The sequence below is a fragment of the Mustela lutreola genome, chromosome 17 (assembly GCF_030435805.1).
Source record: "Mustela lutreola isolate mMusLut2 chromosome 17, mMusLut2.pri, whole genome shotgun sequence".
NCBI classification, from domain to species: Eukaryota; Metazoa; Chordata; class Mammalia; order Carnivora; family Mustelidae; genus Mustela; species Mustela lutreola.
Window position 1 is genome coordinate 143,305 of NC_081306.1, and position 12,447 is coordinate 155,751.

At 43.9% G+C, this 12,447-nt stretch overlaps 2 protein-coding genes across 4 annotated transcripts in view; one reads left to right on the forward strand and one right to left on the reverse strand.

Moving 5' to 3' along the window:
* The window catches only part of ITGAD (integrin subunit alpha D), a 36,268-nt gene continuing 23,821 nt past the window's right edge, over nucleotides 1-12,447 (reverse strand). The window contains exons 21-30 of one of the 3 annotated variants that reach the window (XM_059154867.1): nucleotides 11,005-11,118; nucleotides 10,816-10,895; nucleotides 10,633-10,716; nucleotides 8,151-8,229; nucleotides 7,885-7,992; nucleotides 7,700-7,777; nucleotides 7,395-7,508; nucleotides 7,151-7,252; nucleotides 6,771-6,881; nucleotides 1-129 (exon numbers count right to left, since the gene is read on the reverse strand). In XM_059154867.1, coding sequence (XP_059010850.1) covers nucleotides 16-129; nucleotides 6,771-6,881; nucleotides 7,151-7,252; nucleotides 7,395-7,508; nucleotides 7,700-7,777; nucleotides 7,885-7,992; nucleotides 8,151-8,229; nucleotides 10,633-10,716; nucleotides 10,816-10,895; nucleotides 11,005-11,118 — 984 coding nt within the window. In that variant the 3' untranslated portion in view covers nucleotides 1-15. Of the gene's footprint in view, nucleotides 130-4,846; nucleotides 5,481-6,770; nucleotides 6,882-7,150; nucleotides 7,253-7,394; nucleotides 7,509-7,699; nucleotides 7,778-7,884; nucleotides 7,993-8,150; nucleotides 8,230-10,632; nucleotides 10,717-10,815; nucleotides 10,896-11,004; nucleotides 11,119-12,447 lie in introns of those variants that run through there. The other 2 variants (XM_059154865.1, XM_059154866.1) reach the window with 2 other exon arrangements.
* On the forward strand, nucleotides 11,548-11,845 carry LOC131819631 (small integral membrane protein 29-like). Its single transcript, XM_059154868.1, has one exon. The coding sequence runs from the start codon at nucleotides 11,587-11,589 to the stop codon at nucleotides 11,833-11,835; it is 249 nt and encodes an 82-aa protein (XP_059010851.1). The 5' UTR covers nucleotides 11,548-11,586; the 3' UTR covers nucleotides 11,836-11,845.

Sequence of the window (12,447 nt, forward strand, 5' to 3'; positions counted from 1 at the left end):
CAGAAAAGTGAATTATTAGGACAAAGGCAAATTTGCAGCCTCACAGCTGGCATCCCCCCCACTGAATGTGGCAGTGTCTTCAGGTTTGTTATCCGTCATTTCTTTGTACTGATGTTTGAAGAAGCCAAGCTATGAAAGGAAGTAAATCAGAAGAGCTGGGTAAGAGGACAGGGAGGAAAGCTGGGAGTAGGAAGAAGCTGAGAGAGAAGACAAGAAGGGAAATAAGCTGACTCGTATTTGTGTGCCAAAACACTCATGTGAATAACAGCTATCATGTATTATCTACTGTGTGCAAGCACAGCAGTTATGCATAAAAGTTATAGTAGAAAAGCATAAATTCATAGGAAGGCCTACACACATACCCCGGCTTCACTTCTGTCTCAAACTACACTGTAATATAGGCATGACTATCATTTCAAAAATGAGGAAACAAGCTCAGAGAAATTGGACAACTTGCCTCACATTAAAAAGTGAGTAGGGCACGGATTGCATGGAGCACTGGGTCTGGTGCAAAATTTTTGGGACTTCATCAAAATCAAAAGCTTCTGCACAGCCAAGGAAATAGTCAAAAAACAAACAAACAAACAAACAAACAAAAAAAAAAAAACCCAAAGAGGCAACCCACGGAATGGGAGAAGATATTTGCAAATGACAGTACAGACAAAAGGTTGATATCTAGGATCTATAATGAACCCCTCAAACTCAACACACACAAAACAGACAATCATATCAAAAAATGGGCAGAAGGGGCACCTGGGTGGCTCAGTGGGTTAAGCCTCTGCCTTCAGCTCAGTCATGATTCCAGGGTTCTGGGATCGAGCCCCACATCGGGCTCTCTGCGTGACAGGGAGCCTGCTTCCCCCTCTTCCTCTGCCTGCCTCTCTGCCCACTTGTGATCTCTCTCTCTCTCTCTCTCTCTCTCTCTCTCTGTCACATTAAAAAAAAAGTTAAAAAAAAAATGGGCAGAAGATATGAACAGACACTTCTCCAAAGATGACATACAAATGGCTATCAGACACATGAAAAAATGTTCATCATCACTAGCCCTCAGGGAGATTCAAATTAAAAGCACATTGAGATATCACCTTACACCAGTTAGAATGGCCAAAATTAACAAAACAGGAAACACCATGTGTTGGAGGGGATGTGGAGAAAGGGGAACCCTCTTACACTGTTGGTGGGAATGCAAGTTGGTGCTGCCACTTTGGAGAACAGTGTGGAGATTCCTCAAGAAATTAAAACTAGAGCTTCTCTATGACCCTGCAATTGCACTCCTGGGTATTTACCCCAAAGATACAGATGTCATGAAAAGAAGGGCCATCTGTACCCCAATGTTTATAGCAGCAATGGCCACGGTAGCCAGACTGTGAAAAGAACCAAAATGCCCTTCAACGGACGAATGGATAAGGAAGATGTGGTCCATATACACTATGGAGTATGATGCCTCCATCTGAAAGGACGAATACCCAACTTTTGTAGCAACATGGACGGGACTGGAAGAGATTCTGCTGAGTGAAATAAGTCAAGCAGAGAGAGTCAAATTATCATATGGTTTCACTTATTTGTGGAGCATAACAAATAGCATGGAGGACAAGGGGAGATGGAGAGGAGAAGGGAGTTGAGGGAAATTGGAAGGGGAGGTGAACCATGAGAGACTATGAACTCTGAGAAACAGTCTGAGGGGTTTGAAGTGTCGGGGGGGGTGGGAGGTTGGGGGAACCAGGTGGTGGGTATTATAGAGGGCACGGATTGCATGGAGCACTGGGTGTGGTGCAAAAATAATGAATACTGTTGCGCTGAAAATTAAAAATAAATTTTAAAAAAATTAAAAAAAAATAAAGGCAACCCCCCACAAAATATAAATATTTAATATCACTAGTTCTTATTTAAAAATAAACTTAAAAGGTATTTTAAAAAGTAAGTAGGATAGAGCCAAAACGTACACACAGACCCACCTGATTCCATTGTCAGAGCTCTTCCCACTTTACTATCCTGTCTCTGGGGGGCTGTCTCTAGCCTGTCTCTGGAGGGTTAGATGCTGGTGGTATTGAGAGTGAGATGAAAACAGTCACCTTGTGCAGGATGGCTGTGATGGGAGCCAAAGGCAGAAGTCCTCCAACAGAGCTTCCCACAATGAGAGGAATAGGATCATAGAACTCATACGCTTCAAGCACCATAGAACTCTGATTTGTGAATGAGACAGTATCAAACTCTTTGCTGTCTCAGACACTTTAAGGTTCCTCAACTTTTAAGTATCTTCGAAACACTCATGAGCCACAGTAGCCACCAGCCCCAGGGACCACTGACTGAAGCCTGCACTGGACCCACTCATGTCCAGGCAGATACCAGCTCTGGAAGGGCACCAGCTGTGGCCATTCTGGGACCATTGGCTTAGGTCCACCTCTGCAGCCACCAGGTCCCAAAAATCATCCCTTAATTCCCTTTGTTCTGTTTGAGTGCTGTTATCCGTCCTTTCCTGACTCGCAGCCACCAATCTCCAAGTTATTACTGGTCCCCAAGTGCAGGGCACTTTTGCATTGGGCATTACTTTCCAATGGCTCAGTGCTGGTGGCTGCCTCCCCCTTCTGTTTATCCTCCAATATCTGCACGTACACTTCCAACTCCTCTGCACTTCTCCACTGATGATCCTGTGCCCTTAGAGATCCAGAAGTGTGTAATCTTACATCTCAGGCTGATTTCATGGGTGCTTAGAGTGCTCTGGTAGATATCTAGCTCAATTCAGGGGACCAGTTGAAATAGGGTCCCCTACTCCTCCACCATCTTGCACCTCCCCCTGTTACAATCATTCTAAGAAATCTTTGTTGCCTTATCTGAAAGCTCATTATGCCATGTTTCAAAATGACACAAAAGCTTTGATAGCTTCATGCCATTATTGAACAAAGTTTCAAAATGGACAATAGCCTAGGAAAAAATAGATACCTGACCCAATAAAATCCAGTTTCAATGGTACAATATTTTCTGGATATATTTTAATTTTTGGATCAGGATCACTCATCCCAGCATTCACACTTCCCTATACTAAATGTGGACCGGAGTCTCATTCAATATTGACTTTGATGAAATTATTCTAAGTTGCAACATTTTACTTCTTCATCTTAATTTTTATGCTTCGACCAAAATTTTTGAGTCATTATCCCATTTTTGTGATTCAGGGATATAGCACAACACAATAGCAACTCTGAAAATATGCAAAGGGAAAAGTGTGAACAGAACACCTGTTACTTTCCTTTTACACAAAAGCCCACGGCAGCCCTTGGAGTCCATGGACAACCGTTAGGAAGATAATAGGAAGGATATAGCAAGATTTCTATGAAAGTCACCATTTCAGATATGTGAGTTGTATGGGTTAAAAATTCTTTCTTGCTGTATTTTTTTTCCTCTAAAACTCAGCACTTAGGAGACGACATGGAACACATTTGGTAAAACAACAGTCCAAAGCTGGACTCTCTTAAAGTCTAATCTGGAGCCCTACTTAAATCTATTGCATAATATTTCATCCTTCTGGAGACTCCAAAGGGATTGGGGACCCTATGATGATGAAAGAAGGAGACATTTTTCTGTGGCAGTAAAGAGTCGTTTTTTGCTTCCCCTATAATCTCATGATCAACTGCCTCCCCTTTCTGTGTTTCTTTTTTTTTTTTTTTAAGATTTTATTTATTTATTCGACAGACAGAGAGAGATCACAAGTAGGCAGAGAGACAGGCAGAGAGAGAGAGAGACAGACAGAGGGAAGCAGGCTCCCTGCTAAGCAGAGAGCCCGATGTGGGACTCGATCCCAGGACCCTGAGATCATGACCTGAGCCGAAGGCAGCAGCTTAACCCACTGAACAACCCAGGTGCCCCCCTTTCTGTGTTTCTAATTAGGACATCCACATGGACCAAACACCTGGGAAGAGGCAGCGACAATGGATCACTCCAGAGCAGGGAATGACCTGAGATGTGTTGACACCTAGCTCACTAACAGACACCACTTTGAACTTTATGCTAAGATGGGTGGCGTAAAAGTAACAATGACCATACTGGGGGCAGCAGGTCTCTGATCTAGGAGTTCAAAGTGCCTGCCAATCACTAACCATAGCAAACAATATCCCCTTCCCTATCTCCTAGGATTTGTAAGAAGCACCAGTGTACTGGTTCACTCAAATGACCTTTCCACCAGCGGCTCTTTTCTTGCCTCACTCCAACCTGCCACAGCTCCACGAGCTCCTCATCAGTGACAGCTTGGAGAAATGAGTGAGTAGAATAAGAAGCCAGATTATGCCAATATAGGAACATAATAACCTCCCTTCTATTTAACTTTCTTGTCCAGGCCCCAGGATTCAGGGCTGGCCACCATCCAATATTGGTTAAGGGACACCATGGGCATCCCTGTACAGGACCCATATGCCTAAAAGGCCTTAATTTTAATTTTAATTTAATTATCAATTAAATTTTAATTAATTAATTAATTATAATTTAATTAAAAAATAAAATCTTTGACTTTTTTCCCCAAAAAACGTACATACATTGGTTTTGTGTGATGTGTTAATTTGTTAAGGCCAACATTTAAATACACACTTTTTATAATTAAGTCTCAGAATTTTTTCATTCACTATATCTGAAATCTCAAAAAATTGAAGTGTCCTGGGTTTCTTGATCTCTGAGAGATGCTAGAGCTAGGTGAGCCAAAGTGGCACTGGGGCAATACTCCTGCTAGCTTTCTATTCCTCCCTCCCATTTAGCAATGCTGACAAAGCCTGAAAACCACGTTTACAAATTCCAATGTGTAGACATTTTATTCCCAGTTCAGTTTGGGAAATCTGGACTGAGATTCCGGAGACAAAGCTGATACTGACATTATTTTACTAGGAATAAGGATGAAAGGGAAGCACAGAGCAAATCATGGTTTCTGCATCAAAGACTGCCCTCTAGAAATGGAATGCAATCCTAACATCATCAACTTGGATAGCTCAGATGTCAACCTGAAAATTATAGGGAGTCACTAAAGATAGAAGAGGATTGTGGCTTGTTCAGTACTGCATTTTGGAAAGACCATTGGTAGCAAGTGAAGCAAGAGAGACTAGAGCTTGAATCTATTGTTCATGTATTTCTAAGTAGAAATCCAAACCCACTCCACCCAGGGGCATGTTTAAGATCCTGTTCTGAGGTTTCCAGTTACAGCTTTGACAAGACAAATGACCCCTCCCAGACAAGGCACTTTGTGTGGACACATTGCATCCTCCCAAGGAGGGAAAGCAGCCTGACCCTAGCCTCACTCATGTTGAACAGTTCTCCCCTGTAGGCCTAACTTAGATGGGAATAAGAGAGCCAGGAAACTTCTCAGAGGATATCAGGTCCAAGGGACAATAGTAGGTAGTTTCTTATTGGACAGCTTGAGGGTCTGAAGTCCCATTTTCTGGGACAGTCTGTCCATTTGCTTCCACCATCATTTCCTTATACTGACGCTTGAAGAAGCCAACCTGTTGGGGAGGAAGGAAAAGAAAATTAGGAAACCCAGTGGAAGAGAGGAAAAGAGATGGCTTGGGGAGAGCGATCACTATTTCTACAACTCCTACTATTGTTCAAGCACTGCACGAGAATATTTAGACATACTGAGTCATTTAGATTTTATTTAATTTTTTTTAGGATGTGTACATTTTGCTTTATGTAAAGTATTTCAACATGAAAAAAGGAAACCATAAGTAAATGTTGAACTCTCGTTAATCATTTGGTTGATGAATTATCTAGGGTTGGAGGGTACCATTGCTCACAGCTTACTTTAATAGACATCCAAAAAAATAACAAGAATAACAAGAATTGCTAGATAGTTAACGGGTGATGCAGAGACACATATGCACTTAAGGAAGGTTGGAAACTATTTATACTGTAGTTTCTAGGTTACATGGGTTGTCAATGTACAACTTAGTTGACTTTTCTGGATGTATGATGGGCTTTAAAACAAAATATTAGGAAGAACTGAATCATACTGAACATTTGTACCCTACTTTAATCCTCTTCAGTAGAACTTGAACATACCTCTATATCATTTATATATGCATATCATTTTATAGATCTTTTCAATGGAGCCAAATACTTGCATTTTATAGGTGTTCTAATATTTCTGCCTTGTGCATAAATATACAAAACTAAAATTGCTTTTAGATTTTTTAAAAAGATTTTATTTATTTATTTGACAGAGAGAGATCACAAGCAGGCAGAGAGGTAGGCAGAGAGAGAGGAGGAAGCAGGCTCCCTGCTGAGCAGAGAGCCCGATGAGGAGCTCCATCTCAGAACCCTGAGATCATGACCTGAGCCAAAGGCAGTGGCTTAACTCACAGAGCCACCCAGGCGCCCCTGCTTTTAGATTTTACCAAGATTTGTATACTGGGTGGAATCAGCTTCAGAATGAGAAATCAAGGCCCAGCATGGACAAGACACTGCCTATAGTCAGACGGAATCGGTGGTTGTGTCAACACCTAATTCAGGCCACTGCTTTTATGTTGTAATTTGCTGTGAAGGGAAACATGTAGTGAGGAAGAAAAGAGTGGAAAAGACCCAGAGAGCAACTAAAGGAGACCTGAAAATCAGATAGAGAAGCACAGATATGGGAGACAGTTGGGAACCAGTGATGTCATAGATGAACGGGGATGTCTCACATGCAATGACTTGCCAAGACTGTGCGCCTATACCCAAGCGGAGCTCTTTCTTACATTATGGAAATAATGGGATCAAATTGCTGGTGGCGTCAAGAGCAGGATGGAAAGACTCACCTTGTACAGGACGGCTGTGATGAGAGCCAACAGCAGCAGTCCTCCCACAGAGCTGCCCACAATGATGGGGATAGGATTGTAGACCTCATACTTCTCCAGCACCGTCTCCATCTGGAGTGGAGATGACCTTATCAGAAAGTATCAGAACTCTTCCTCTCCCAGACTCTTTCTAGGTTCACCAAACTTTAACTCCCTCCGCTCCTTCCTTTTCTCCAAAAGGTGGGATATAGAAGCACTCATGGGCTTAGGGACAGATTTCCTGCTGATGGACATTCATCCTTCCTCCCTCCAGGCTTCTGAGCGTCCCACACAGCACCATGGATTTAGCATTAGTAGCCCTCCTACTTACGGCCTGGCCACTCCTACCACACAGTCACTACCTGAGTTCTCAAGAATGCCTCTTGTCCTGGAAGCTGGGAATACACGGATCTGTTGAGCGTGATTTCAGCCACAGTCATTACCAATACCTTCTTCTGCAATGTCTGCAATACACAGGGACCGAGCTGGGGAAATAGCCTGAGGAAAGGCCTCAGAGTTCAAGAACTCTCCTGACTTGAGGATCGTGCAGACATATCTAGTACCACCCAAATCCAGGGGAGGGACTCTGCTGTTGGATCCACGCACCTGGCTGACCCAGCCAAAGTTGAGTTTTCCCTTCAGAATGAAGTCAAGTTCCTCCTGAATGCCAAAAGTGGGGAGGTCACAGTGGAACTTCAGGCAGTCAGCAATGGAGCAGTTCTAGGGACAGGAGAAGAATGAAGCTGAGGAGGCAAGAGCCACCAGGAAAAAAGGAAGTCTGTCAGGTCTGGGTTGGAGAATAGATGAACAAATATAGGACATATATAAAGATCTCCAACCTAGCAATTGCGTTTCCCTAAATCCCCCATTGGGCAGCTGGTCCTGCAGTGGGAATCCAGGGTCTTTCTCACCAGTACAAGACTCCCTGGAATCTGGGTCACAAAGTCAGGATGCTGGGGAGGTACCCTCTCCGAAACACAGGAGAGATTCTGGTGTGAGAGAGAAGCAGCCACAGAATGATCAACATTTCACTGGTAAGAGGATGTGAGGCACTATAGGATCAGACTCTGGAGAATTAGGAAAGGCAAGGAGATACCTGAGAAGGGGCCACCACAGCCTCATCCCACACAGCCATTCCATTCAGCAGGACAGGAACCCAGAAATTAACGCTGATGGTCACATCTCGCTGACTCAGGTTATTCACCTGCAGAAAATTGAGACAACGTTATTGTGCTCCCAGAAGAATCCAAAATACCACTTCATTCCTGGATATAGCCCTCAGCTGCTTATTCTCTCTCCCACCAGCTCCCAACATTAGCAGCACCATGGGAGGGAAGATATGGACACTCCCTGCCTTCTCACACGATAACGATGCTCAGCTTCTTTCTTGTTCTTCTCATCAGAAGTTGAAAAGTTGAAGTACTTTGTAGACTCTTCCTGCCTGGAGAGAGAGGGCTTGTTGGTAAGAAACACTCCCAGAGCCATCCTCAATGGTGCCCCTGTCTGAGGCCAAGGGCTCTGCTGGGCCCCCAGCAGACAATCCCATGAAAGAATTATGATCCCCACATGCTCCTGCAGCCTCAGCTTCAACTCTTCTCCTATGGCATTTGCTCCAGTCACCCAGAACTGCTAGCTCATCCTTTGATACCCTGGATCTTTCACATCCCCATAGCTTTGTTCAAGTTCTTTCTTTTGCTTGGAACACCCTTACCCCTCCTCTTCTGGAAATGTTCACTTAAAGGCCCAACTTAAACATGACCTCTCATAACATTTAAACATTTTCCCATGGGGAAAAAAAAAGGTGTTCACATGACTTTCTCCTCTACTAGGTATATGGTTGGCATCTGGCAATGCTTGCAGAGGCTGATGCCAGAACAAATAAGCCTAAGGGGACTCAAGGGAATCATGATTGGATTACTTGGGGTAAAAAATGCAGTACAAGCCCCTCCACGATGGAATGAAGAAAAAAGATGTGGCCATCCTGGGGCAGTCAAGTAAGCGTGAGAAAGGATGGTGCATAAACACAAGCCCCTGGAGTGGTCACAAATGTTCCAGCCTCAGGTGGCTTTCCGTGCATCCATCCATCCATCCATCCATCCGTCACCTCCTTCAGTAAACATTTACCCTATACCTGGCTGTGTACTTGGCTCTGGAGAGTCAACAGTTAACAAGCCATAATCCTTTCCTTCCCAGAGTTAACATCTAAGGTCTCAGTGGAATCAAGCAAACAAGCAGGGGTGCTGCACATTTCACCCGTATGTAGTGTACAGAAGCCTGGCCAGCCATACAGAAATTCCATGGGCTCCCCACAGTTTCCCACAAATGTAACTGTCAGTGTGATGATTAAATACACAGGCTTGGAACCAGACCATCTGACATTTCTGTCTACCACTTCCTATCCAAGTAACCTAAGGTAAGTTAATTAACCTCTGTGGTTTCTTCCTGTATAACCTGAGATTGCTAATAACAGTGCCTGTGATAGAGTTGTTGCAGCAATGGTATAAATGTTAGAATTCATAGTTTCCCTTACGGTGCTAATCTGTTTTTCACTCCTAACCTTTCCCTCTCTGCTTCAGTTTTCTCACTTTAAAATCTTCCAGTTCTAACACTCTTTTCAAATTTGAGTAAATCACTCATCTTCCCCAATCCTTGCAATGGCATGAGCACAAGCTCCAGAGCCAGACCATTTGACTGATTCCTGGTTCTGTCACTTACCAGCTGACTGAGAAGAGTAAGTTACTTAACCTCTTGATTTCTTTGTTGGTAATAAAGGGGGGTTAACAATAATCATATTGGGTGCCTGGGTGGCTCCGTGGGTTAAGCTGCTGCCTTCGGCTCAGGTCGTGATCTCAGGGTCCTGGGATTGAGTCCTGCATCGGGCTCTCTGCTCAGCGGGGAGCCTGCTTCCCACCCCCCTTCTCTCTGCCTACTTGTGATCTCTCTCTGTCAAATAAATAAGTAAAATCTTTAAAAACAAAACAATAAGCATATCCCATAGTTATTAGAAGGATTAAATGAATGTAAATACTTGTAAAGTACTTTTTAAATGCTTGGCATATCGTATGTATATATAACTGTAAGCTCTTAATGTAAGTTCCACTATTTTCCTGTGGACAGTAGGGGAAATTCATACATGGTTTTGGAAGGGCAATGACACGGTTTGATTGTCTCTCCCCAGTTGCGCTAGAAATTCATGTGTCATCAGCAGCAGCAACAGTGGCAAACTCTGTCCCATGGCAATATTATAAGCTTCTGACCACCTTCCAAACTTCTGGAGTTTAGCCGGATTATCTGGGTGTCCTTGCCCTTCCTCCATCCTGGCCTGACCCTGCTCCACCACCCACCTTCAGAACTGACAGCAACAGCCCTGCACATGACTTTCCTGTGACCTGCCACAGCCTTGGACTCTGGTGACTTTCTCAGCAGTTTGTCACATCTCTAGTCTCCTGTTTGCTGTGTGAAACCCTGACCTTTTCTTTCCTCTGTGTGGTGACAAACCACATCTCCCACTTCAGAGTGTTCATAGAAGCCTCAGTCTTAATCTAGTTACTTTCACTTCAGCACACTCAAATTTAGCATGAAGAATAGAATTGGCTTCATGTTAACGGAGGCCTGCGCCTTGGAGATAGAGGGTGGTGTGCAAGAGTGGTGGCAAACTCAATAGGTAAACCCATCAGAGAAGAAGCAAGAAGCATATAGTGTATGTTACTATAGCATAAATAGATGACTGGTCACAAGTATTCCCGTGTGAGGAACTAGAGGGCTAGTTACATACCTATCCTTTAAAGATCAGTCTGGGCTGCAAGGGGAGATTTAGGCTTACAGGAGAGTCAAAATTTCACACCTGCTGATCACCACGTAGACAGCATATTTCACTGGGAGCTCCAGATGAACGTCGGTTTTGCTGGTCATGGGTTTATTATTCTCACTGGAGAGAGAGTGGGGGGAACCTTATTGAACAGAAACCCAGGGGAGAACTCTCTGCAGGGGCATGAGGCGAAAGCAGGAGGGATACAGCTGGCCTCACCTGCTCGCACTGGCCTTCAGAAGCATCTTGTTGCCCAGGGTGGCCTTGTAGGAGACATCAAATGTGACTATGAAGGTGCCCTGGGAGAAGACAGAAGGAATGAGGACAAGGAAGGTCATGGGAGAATATGAGACAGGAGCAGGTCAGGACAGAGGAGAGAGTGACGAGCATCTGTGGGGAGGCGCTCACCTTGGTGCCCTCTTGGAAGATGGGGTGGTTGATGCTACAGCTGCTGCTTTTCCGGCCCTCATCCCCAGCGGGCCCTCCCTCACACGCCAGGCGCAGTGGGCGCTGATGGGGTTGCTTTCAGGGAAGGAAATAAAATTCAAAAAATGTTATCCATGTACATTTTGGGGATTGATATATAACAGTGGCGGCACTGTGGAGCAGTAGGAGAAAGGACAGAATTTTCAACAAAAAATACTAGGAAAATTAGCCAATACAAAAAAAAAAAATCAAGCAATCTGAAAAACAAACAAACAAACAAACAAAAAACCCAATGAATTCCTACCTCACTCCATACACTACAATAAATTCCAACTACATTAAATATTTCACGTGAAAAAGCAAAATTATGAAGCTCCTAAAATGTAATAAAGGGGAATATCTTGGTAACATTGGAGTAGGGAATTATTTCTTAAACAAGATCAGCTGGGAGCCAACCGAGGGCGTTCCTGTCCGGGCTGCAGCCACAGGAGGGAGCCCCGTGGAAGCGCCCTCCCGAGGCCCCACTGTCCACGCTGACCACCCAGCCTTCCCGCTGCGGATGTCATGAGTAACACCACAGTGCCCAATGCCCCCCAAGCCAACAGGGACTCCATGGTAATGTATGTGCAGAAGAAAAAGCGAGTGGACCAGCTTCGCCATCACCTGCTCCCCATTTACAGCTTCGACCCCGCGGAGGAACTGCATGAGGCCGAGAAGAAGCTGCTCTTGGATGTGGGGGACCCCAAGGTGGTACACAGCTGGCAGAGTAGCGACCAGCACACGCTGATGCCCCTGCTGGACGTCAAGACCTGACCTCACCCCCGCCCCCTCCCCCCAGAACCATGACATCACCAAGATCAGCACATAAAAACACTAAACCTAAAGGAAGTTTTGGTAAAAATCAACCACAATCAAATTAACACATTTGATTTATTAAAAGTCCCTCTAAAAGAAACTGAAAAGACGCTTGTCTTCAGGGCTGGAAAATATATCTAAACCCATGTAAATGGAAAAGTACTGGTAACCAGAATATTAAAGAATGCTTACAATTAAGAAAAGTATGTGGAAGTGCGTGGGTGGGTAATGGGATAATGGGGTGATGGGCCTTAAGGAAGTCAGTTTACGTAATGCAGGTATTATATGCAACTGATGGGTCTCTGAATTCTGCCCCTGAAACTAATAATATGATATATGTTAACTAAATTGAATTTACATAAAAAAATAAATGAAAATGAAAGTATGGACAATTCAGTAGAAAAATAAAAAAATTTGCACAGGCACTTCCTAAAAGAAGAAATCAAAATCACCAGGAAATAGACAAAAGGTTCCTCAACTTTATTAAAGAAATGCAAATTAAAACTGTAAGGAAATATCACCAGATGGACAAAAATTTAAAACTCTGACAATGCCAAGTGTTACAGTGGA

Excerpts from the sequence above, each read along its gene's own strand:
- LOC131819631 (XM_059154868.1), top strand. The coding sequence starts at position 11,587 with ATGAGTAACACCACAGTGCCCAATGCCCCCCAAGCCAACAGGGACTCC.